This window comes from Talpa europaea (assembly GCF_964194135.1).
Source record: "Talpa europaea genome assembly, chromosome: 16".
NCBI lineage: Eukaryota > Metazoa > Chordata > Mammalia > Eulipotyphla > Talpidae > Talpa > Talpa europaea.
Genome location: NC_140084.1, coordinates 19,765,402 through 19,775,675, shown reverse-complemented (window position 1 = coordinate 19,775,675; position 10,274 = coordinate 19,765,402). Strand labels below are relative to the sequence as shown.

At 45.6% G+C, this 10,274-nt stretch overlaps 1 protein-coding gene across 1 annotated transcript; it reads right to left on the bottom strand.

Annotated features, from left to right (window-relative positions):
* Nucleotides 1–217: 217 nt before the first annotated feature.
* On the bottom strand, nt 218–1,973 carry HSBP1 (heat shock factor binding protein 1). Its single transcript, XM_084257595.1, has 3 exons — nt 1,893–1,973; nt 1,260–1,341; nt 218–737 (listed from the first exon to the last, which is right to left on the bottom strand). The coding sequence occupies exons 1-3, from the start codon at nt 1,935–1,937 to the stop codon at nt 619–621; spliced, it is 246 nt and encodes an 81-aa protein (XP_084113721.1). The 5' UTR covers nt 1,938–1,973; the 3' UTR covers nt 218–618.
* Between the last annotated feature and the right edge of the window lie 8,301 nt (nt 1,974–10,274).

Genomic DNA, 10,274 nt, shown 5'->3' with positions numbered 1-10,274 from the left:
AGTGCAGGGGGTGCCCCCCCACCCCCCGTGAATCCTTATAGCTTAGAGCATTTTGAAGTGGCCATGTGAGTGTCTGAGTTATCTATAATAAACAGACAAAAATCACTGGATAAATAAAAACCTAAGAGTGAAATAGGTCTAATTAAAGAACTGGGAAAACAAATTCTACACAATGAACTCAATGAGCATGAAAAATTTCAAAACATGGAGTCCATGGTGGCAACAATAAAAGGAAAGCCTGCAGGGCCTCCCCTGTGGCGCAGCGGTTGAGCGCTGGGTTGCGAAGCTGCCCGCAGCCTCTGCAGTGCCGGTTTGATTGCTCGCCGCTGGGCGAGGGTCCCACACTTCGCGCAGACCTCTCCTGCCACCCGCTGCTCTCCTCAGCAGTGTATTTCGTCAGTCTGCCTGTTCTGTTCCCCGCTCTGGCTTTGGTGAATTCTCTCACCTTCCCGCGCTTCTGACTGTACCCAGTGCTTGTATAAACAAATAAATCAATCTTAAAAAAAAAAAAAAAAAAAGGAAAGCCTACTGGGATGGCGGCTTAGAACTGATCTGAAGAAGGTTCACGTGAAAATGACAGACACACCCACTGGAAGTGTACAGTGCCCTCCCTCACCTTCAACTCTTCTGTGTGGCAGGTATCTTGTTTTCGCCTTCCAGCTCTTCCACCCCGGCCTGTGTCATGAGGTCTGCAATGTTTTTCTCCAGGTCGTCAATGCGACTACTCATGTCATCAAGTGGTGAAGTTAAAGAGAACAAGCACACACCCCATCATCCACCATCCCTCCTCCTCTTCCTCCAGGACCTTGTCCAATCAGGCCCTGAATGCCAACGGTCTCAATAAAAGCAGTTTTCCAGTCTCCCATGGAAACTGCTATCTGTTGGTGGCTGAGAGCACAAGATTCTCCTGCAGTATCAAATTCCAGCCCTGCCTTTCACAAGTAATGGGAGCCACCGTAGGCCTCCATTTCTTCATCTGCAAAATCAAGATAACACTTTCACCTTTTCCTCAGTTATGGGGAGATACACATAAACTCCAAGGCTCACAATCAACAGCCAATCACACTAGACATTGTTGGTAGGCACTAAGTTTCTTGCAACCAGGGACCTGCACAGCTCAGCCTTATCCCCAGCTCTACGCATGAAGTGTGCATTCAAACTCAGAAATGTTTTTTTGGAAAATGTCTGCAGTTGCCACACATTTATCTACAGCGCTAGCTGGAAAAAAGGATCTGAAGGCCCTTAACCAGGCGGACTACAAGTAAAAAGGATATTTCGTCCAATGATCTGGTCGGACATGGTCTGAAATTTATCCTGCATCTGTTGCAGAAGAGTCTGCACCTAAGAAGCAAGATAAAACACACCCCCCGTGCTTGCCCTGGGCCACCTTCAGGGAGAGGAGCCCAGGCTTCAGAGGGGGCTAGGATCCTGGGTTCCAGCCTCATACTGTGTCTCTGGGCAGCTCTGTGACCCTCAGCAAGAAATTTCCCTCTCCCTCCTGGGCTGTTTCCCCGTCTTTCAAGGGGCCGAAGCCCCTTGTCGTTTGGGTCCGCTGCGACTCAAAATTCGGAGGGTCTTTGGTGGTTTTGACAACGCCGGGCCGGGACCTGAGAGGACCTGAGGGCGGGGTGCGCGGACAGCTGAGGGGTGGGGAGTCAGGGACAGGTGAGTGGGCTAGGGGTGGGGTCTGGGGGTGTCGGCAGGCGGAGGGGCCCACGCCCAGCGGCGGGGGCGGGGGCCCTGGGGGCCGGGAACCGGGCCGGCGAAGCCTCCAGAAAGCCGGCCTCCGGAGACCCGGCCCGCGCGGCCGCTCTGGGGACGCCTCGGCCCGCGGGCCTCGCCGGCGCCGTCCGGGAATGTCGTGGGCTCGGGCCCGCGCAGCCGCCCCTTACCACTGAGGTGAGATCCTGCACGGTCTTGGGGTCGGTCTCGGCCATCTCCCCGGTTCCCAGCTTGGCGGCGATGTCTCGGACCGTCACCTACACTTCCGTTTGTCCGCGCAGACGCCCCCGGCAGCGCCTTCTCGCGACGACAGAGCCCAGCCACGGGAGCGCGGGGCATTGTGGGAGTTGTAGTTCGCGTCGCGCACCGGCAAGGCCTGGCGGAGTACTCTTTGCTCCGCCTCATCCAGAACGTTCCCGCCCCTTACATAGCCCCGCCCACGACAGTCCCGCCCCCAACAGCCTCTCCTGTTGGTGGTTTTAACTGGAATTAAATTGATTTTAATTGAAGTCTAGCGCTTTGCGCAGAAATCCTAAGTTACTTTTCTCAGCACTTACATCCATTTGAAACCTCCCCAGGTCAAGAAGCACGACCACACCCTGAAGTCTCTCAGTGTCTAATCACCCTCAATCACCCACCCACCCTGTCAGGGTGACCAGTGTCCTGACTCTTTCTGACCCCCTCGGCTATGGCCTTGTCCGTGTATGAAATCCCTGGCGCTGGAGTCACACATCATGCCCTGCTTAGTGCCTGGCTCCTTTCATTCAACGTGAGTCCCATGGCCATAGTGGGGAGGGTTTCTGGTTTGGTCAAGGAGCCCTGTGCCAGGTTAAGAGGCTGTCTCTGGGTGCTTAAAGAGAGGGCCGCTGCTGAGCTGGGACCTCAAGGTCCAGCCCCACAGGTAGTATTGAAATTGGATCAGCCTGGAGGCCCTGCATGCTCCAATAATATCGAATGCTTTATCTCATTTAAGCACTATGCTTGGGGGTCACTCACAGCTTGAGTTTAGCTACAGAGAGGTTGTAGGGAACCTCCTGGCATCTGTAACAAAGTCGGGAGCATTGGTGATGGAGAGCCTGTGGCCCCTACTTTGCCCACACCGTCACCACTAGCTCCCCTCCATTCCCCAACACACACACACACACACACACACACACACCCCCCTTCCTTCCTCTGCCAAATGTGCAAAACTTGGTATATTGGTTATTTGGCTTGTGCTTTAGCTGACTACTTAAAATAAACCTCTCTCAGAGTTTTGGCTTAATCCTTAGAACGACCCTGTGATATAATCATCACTGTTTTACAAGTCTGAGAAAACAGATATAGGGGTGGGGGTAGGGAGGGGTGGGCTTCAACAAGGTTATCAGATTAGGAGGTAAGAGAATGCACCTGCGCCCAGAACTTTCTGACTCTACCTCTTCTTTTCCTATCATTCTAGAATTCTCTGAGCTGTCTGAGTTTACAGTAGGGTTCTAAACAGCGGCACTGTTGGCATTTGGGGGCAGATAATTCTTTGTCCTATTGGGTGGTGCTTTGTACAAGGTAGGTGATTGAGTAGCATCTCTGATATCTACCAATTAGAGCTCCCCCTTACCCAGTGGTGACAACCCCAAATAATTCCAGACATTGCCAAGTGTCCTCTGTGGGTGGCATCACCCCCCAGTTAAGAGCTGTTGGTTTTAGAGGGATCTATGGATTCCACCTAGAATTCTATTCACCTGTTCTGCAAATTAGGATTTGTTTTCGCCTGATCCATGTCTTGAGAATTTCCCCGTATATATTGAGATGGAAGATTGCTATTGGTGTGTTGATGTAACAAGTGACCACAAATCGGGGAACGGAGGCTTAAAACAACAGAAATGCTTCCTCTCATCTCACAGTTCTGGAGGCCATAAGTCTTCAAGGCATCAGCAGGGTTGGTTCTTTCTGTGGGACATCGCATTCTGTGTCCCTCTTCCAGTTCCTGGCCATCGCGGTGTCCCGTGTTCCTGCGTGGGAGCATGCATCATTCCCAGCTCTGGTTCTGTCCACACACTGTCTTCTATGCTTATGTCTGGCTCTCCTCCTCTTACATAGACACCAGTCATGTTGGCTCAGGGTCCATCCGCAAAGACCCTCTTTCTACAGAAAGTCACATTCTGAGGTAATTAGGAGGTAGGACTTCAACATGTGTTTTTTGGGGGGACATGTTTCACACCCTAACAGTGAAGTAATATCACTTTAAATTTGTATCATACTTGTTCTTTTATAAAATATTCCAGAAATTTCCAGAGTCGTATAGTTAGTGAGTAGCTGAGGCTGGGCAGCATTTCAGGTCTTTCCACTTTGGGTCACTCTCTGGGGTTCCCACATTCAGCATGGAAGCTTGGATCCCCATACCCTGAATTTCCAGGCAGGTCTGGCTCATGGCATGAGCTGCACAGAACATGAATTAGCACTTGGACCTTGAATATTTTTATTTTACTTTGTGGGTGTATGTGTTTCTGATAGGGAACTTAAGGATTTTGTATCCTAATTGAAATTTTCTTTACATCTTTACAGCAAATGAACTTGACACTGTCTTTGTGGTTTATGCTTCTCTCCTCCGATTGTGGCAATTTCCTATATCAATGTTTCTACAACTTACTGCTAAGGAATCACTTATTCCTATTTGTTTATCAAAACTAGCACATTTAAAATTTCTGGATGGAGATTGTCCAGGGAGGAAGGAAATGTTCATATAGGCTTGATTTGCAAGTTTGGCTGACTTGTTCTTTGCTTAGCTCAATATTATCAAATTGTTTGTCATTATCCATTTCACATATTGTAGGTGATGATACACAGTTGGTAGCTTATTTCTGGTGGTACATGTTGTGGAGTTAGGGTATAGTAGATAAAGTACTGACGCTGAAGCCATGCATTCCACTAACGAAGTGTGAGGGCGAATACAGGCACACCTTCCTTTATTGTACTTTGCTTTAACGCACTTCACAGACATTGCATTTTTTTTTTTTTTAACAAATTGGAGGTTTGTGGCCCCCCCCCCCCCGCATTGAGCAAATCTGTTGGCACCATTTTTCCAACAGCAATTGCTCACTGTATGTCTCTGTGACATATTTGGGTAGTTCTCATAATATCTCAAGCTTTTTCATTATTATTTTATCTGTTAGGGTGACCTATGACCCATCAAGAGCCATCAACACCAAAGCAAGACCCTCCACTTGCTAAAGGCCCAGAGGATGGTTAGCAATTTTTAGCCAAAAAGTACTTTTAAGTTAAGGTATGGGCATTTTTTTTTGACATAATGCTATTGCACACTTAACAGACCACAGTATAGTCAATGCAACTTTTATATGCGCTGGGTTGCAATATTTCTCTTAGTGTGGTAGTATGCAACCCAACCCCAATATTTCTGGGGTGTGCCTGTGTAAGATAATTTTCATGGTCTAAGTTACCTTGTTTTCTCATCTACACAGTGGAGATGTTGATTTCATTATTCTGTGAACTGTATGAATTACACATATAATATGTAATTTTATATTACACATAAATTACAAATAGTATTGTTACAGGGCAGGGAGAGGGGCAGCCCAAACCCCGCAAACCTGCCTATTCTATATAGGGTTCTGCCATCCACCGCATCAACACAAAACATGAGACTTTAATGGGAAGGAACTTTAATACAATTAGGAAACAATACAGGAAAGGCAAAGAATCTGAATTTCTAAATCAAGCACCCAAAGTTACCTGTCCCCTCGTGGGTAAAACTCCATCCAAAGGGGATTGGACCAAAGCAAGGCCCCAAAGCCTGCCACAAGTCTAAAGCATCTTCCAGTGGGGACCCACAAAAAAAGGGTCAGAAACAACCAGACAAGCCCAGAAGGAAAAGAGCAAAATCAACATCAAGATAAAAGCTGCCATTGTCACCTCCCCACGGGTCTCACCCACATCTGTACACCCAGTCCACAACCAAAAGGCAAGCACAGATTCTTCACGTGTCTCTAGGCTCCATGCGCCTCCTCCAAGTCTCCTTCTCGCTCCCCATCCTGCCTCCTCCCTTCCTCAGTCTCCTCTGCAGCTTCTTCTCTCCCTGCTCAGCTCTACCCTCCCTTGGGTGGGGCAGGAAACCTGGAACCTCCCCCTTTCCTGGGGACCACCCTGATACAGTATGTATGATGTAATATAAACATATATACACATATAAATTTGTAAAACATGTGGCACTCGGGGGTACTTACTTATTAAATATTAGCTCTCTTCTCTTCCTCTTTTTTAATCTCACTAAAGTAATTTTCTATCTATCTGTCTGTCTATCTATCTATCTATCTATCTATCTATCTATCTATCTATCTATCAGCTCTCTGTTTTTTTCAAACAAGAGGGGCTGAACTATTAAGAAAGAAAAACAAGAGTTAATTACTAGGCAGGCAGCACTTGGTTTTAGTCTAAGTCTTTAAACATCACAGGCCAACTGAAGCACCATTTGAAAAAAGATCTCTTTGCTCTGTCACTGTATTTAGAGTGTACTCAAGATGGGCTAAAGTCAAGTACATTAAAAATCCCAGATAATCTTTGTTTGAATGTTTCACAATCAAGTTACAAATGTCTTGGCAACTACATAGTCCATCTAATGTTCATTTACAGCTCAAAAACCCTAAGTAATTCAGCAACCAGGGCCCCAAAGAGCTGCATCTGAAATGAACAATATTTTAAAACGATCAACTTTTTATCCCTTTGGAATGTTAATGGAAAATCCATTCAAAATTTCTGACCCAGGAAGGTGTTGATATGTGCATGACAAAACAGCATTTGTTTCCATATAGCCTTCATTTTCAACTCTTTAATACTCTGAATGCATATATATTCTAGATAAAAAGACTATTACTTGCTAAAGGAAAAAGATTTTTGAAAACGTGGCAGAAAATGAGACACTTTTTCGAAGGCTTCCTTGCTTCTTAGTGAAAATCACTGCAGTCTTTGTGCAGCTTTTGCTTCTCCTTACATGCCTGTTGCCCAGCCAGCAAGGGAAGCAAAGTTTCCAGGCTTACCCCATAGTGCAACCCTTAACCATCAATATTATAACAGTGATGGAGCCTGAATGACAGGAAGAGGCTTTTCTGCCATGCAACTTGAGATCTAAATGATTTCTGCTTCTAGGCTTAATGTACAGAGTGAAAGTTCTTCTCTGAAACCCGTTTACACATCCATCCTTATGCTCCACACACCTCGTATGTGTTTCTATCTAAACACAGTCAAAAACTAGAATTTTTTCAGTAGCAGGCTCCTCCACTAGCCATAGGAAATGTGGTCAGGGTAAGCATTTACATAGTAATAGAGTTGTTAACTGCTTTAGAGAAATAACTAGGAAAGCATCTTATTACCAGGTGATGAGCACCAGCAGATCTCAGCAGTCAGTGGAGGAGAGAGGAGGTGCTGCCTTATCTTTGAAAAAGACGTAGCTAGGTTGTGAGATGATGATGATGATGATGATGATGATGATGATGATGAAGAAGAAGATGATGATGATGTAGCGAGTAAATAGAAAAAGCAGTTCTTTCCCAGTGCTCTTCTCTTGGAGTGCTGTACCTGTTGATTCATATTTAAGTCAGCTACACTGAGTAGATAAGTGTGCTACATTTAAAAAATTAAAAACCACTTGGAGATCCTTTAGAATTTGTCTCTAGCCAAGCACAGACTTGTAAAGATCCCATTCCACTTGGTCTTTTAGCTTTTCTTCCCCTTAGCTGGTGTGGCAGTGAATGGGTACTTGTGTAACAGGGTGGTCCCCCTCAGGAAAGGGGGAGGTTCCAGGTTCCCTGCCCCACCCAAATGGAGGGTGGAACTGAGCAGGGAGAGAGGAAGCTGCAGAGGAGACGGAAGAGGGAAGGAAGCAGGATGGAGAGCCAGGAGGAGACCTGGAGGAGGCACATGGAATGGACAGACATGTGAAGAAACTGCGCTTGCCTTTGGTCGTGGACTGGGTGAACACTTGGAGGGACATGATGGCTGGGATAGCTACATAATCTGGTAGAAGTCCTTCACGTGCCTGCTAATAAGTCCTGGAAGGAAGGAGGGAAATACTTAAGGATTTATGATGGCTTGTGCAGAAAATACTTTTAAGGTTCTGGTATTAATTTAGAAGTGTTAACTGTTCTTAACAGAAAGCACTTAGGATTACGACAGTCTAGAAAATCTGTTTAGTTGGTTCGGACAGACATGCTAAGTAAGGCTCCAGACTAGGATTTTCTGGTCTGAAGTTGACACTTTATCGGGTGGATTTTCTGGTTGGCTGTAGAGCTGGGAGTCCCACTATGATCCAGGGAGAGCCCAGTTTTCTAGATCCTGGTTCTGAATGACTTACCTTGGATGCGTCATTTGATTTTGGAGCCCCAGCTTGCTTTATCTCTAAGTTGGAGAAGATCATCTACTTGCCTCAGGGTTATTGGAAGGATTCAATGAATTCATCGGAATAAAATTTGTATTGTGGGCACATAATAAACAATCAGTAAAAACAATTCATGATTATTATTGCCTGTTCTCTTTTTGTACCTTGTTTAGCCCCAGGAGATGCTTTCCTGCAGAAGCCCCTGCTTGGCTTGTGCATGGTGCCATTGCACTAACCTCAGCACTGAATGTGGCCTTGGTAGTGACTTTGTAGTTTCCAGCTCTTAAGGTCAAGCCCCAATATATTTATTTTGGACAAAATGTAGTCTGACTTACTATCAATAATTGGATGATTGATTATTGGGTAAGTCTACTTATCAGGCTGTTTAAAGTGACAGTTTGAAAAGTTGGCATGAGTTATCAGCATATCTAACAGTGCTCTTAAAGTATAAGCTAAGCCTTATTTGATACCTACCTTGGCATGTGGCAGGTTTATTTTGCTGCAATGCACAGATTTGCAGGTGTTGGCCTAGAGTCAACACAGGACAAACATTTCAAGTACGTTTGCCTCAAGCGTGTTCATTTGGACAGAACTGGCAACATTGAAGGTGATGTTCATCAAAATAGAAAGCGTTTGCTACTTCTTGTTAAAACAAATGATCTGAAATAACATATCATGTAAAATGGGAAGAAAATGTAATTTGTAATCAACAAAAGTGGCTGATGTAGTCACAAAAAGAAATGAAGAAGGTGTCAGTCACTTTCAGTCACCGTTCAGTCACTGGAAATAAAACCCTCTGTCTTACGCTCAGTAATTGGGAAAAGCAATTTCAGTGCTTACTTGACTTGTTTCCCCCTGAAACTTGGACTAAAATAAAATGCACTGGTGTCTTGAAAAAAAAAATGAATTGGTGCTTTGGATTCTGCTTTTGCTTTCAGTAAACAATGTAAATGTAAGTTAAAAAAAATCCTATGATTCACAAAATGCTCCCATTTTGGCTTCTAAGAAATCGTCTTTTTTTAAAATTTTTTTTTAAAGAATAAGAAAGAACAACATGATGGAAATATCGCCGTCCCTACAAGAACTCTGGGGTGAGGGAGTCTGCTTCAACAAGGGCATGTTTTACTTGTGAATGAAGAATGCATTTAACACCATTTCCCCATTCTCAGCTAAGTTAATCTACTGGCTTCATCTGCCAAGTGCAGGACTGACTATGAATGAGCGCAAAGGAGTCTTGCACTGGTTTCCTTAGCTGAATGAATGGGCCCCTCGGTGTCTCTATTTTCTCCTCAGGGATGGCCTGGTTTGTGAAGGAGAGTGAGCTTTCTGATGGTTAGCTAGCCTTTGGGTCGGGGGCTGACCACCCGGCCACCTGCAGCTGCTCCTTGGTTTATTCCAGGATGAGTTTTCTCCCCCTGCGTTGTAGGGAGAGGCGAGAGAGGGGCACCAGGGAGCACAAGGCTGCATCCTGTCAGGCCAGAAGAGGAGACCTTGAAAAGTGTGATGCGCAGGCTTGGCCTTGTCTGGCCACGCAGCCTGCTCCGTGCAGTTGTGGGGAAGGATCATGTCACTTTCAGGAGGTGGCAGGTTCTGGTTAAGCACCAGGACTTGTTCAAAATTACCATGTCCTGGAACTGTAGACAGATGGCCGTGACTGTGTGAATGCAGGCATCCCAATGAGGAGGTGCTCACTCCGCTTTGGGGATGTAATCACCGTCACAGCCAATTGTGAAATGCTCAGATTGTTCGTAAGATGAGCGCGTTGCCCAAGCTGTGAGCTTCTAGCTTTATAGACTCACTCACCTAACAGGAGATGAACAATGGACCCTAAATGTCCTGTCAGAAATGTGACCTTGCACCAAGCAAGACCCAGCATCATCAACATTAGACACAACATAGAAACCAGAGAAAAGCTATTGTCCAGCCGTTTCACCACCAACACCCATTTATTTTAATGGAAAAAAAATCTCTGCATTCTGTATGCTCCAAAAAGATTTACTATAGAAACAAATACAATATATGAAACTATCTGCGGAACTTCACTACAGTAAAGACAACATGACTTCTACTTCCTACAGAAGGTGAACTGAAAGCATAGATGCAAACAGAGATTGCATAAGGAAGCGTGTGTGTGCACATGTGCGTGCGCATGTGTGCATGTGTGTGTGTGCATGGGGTTAAAACCTTT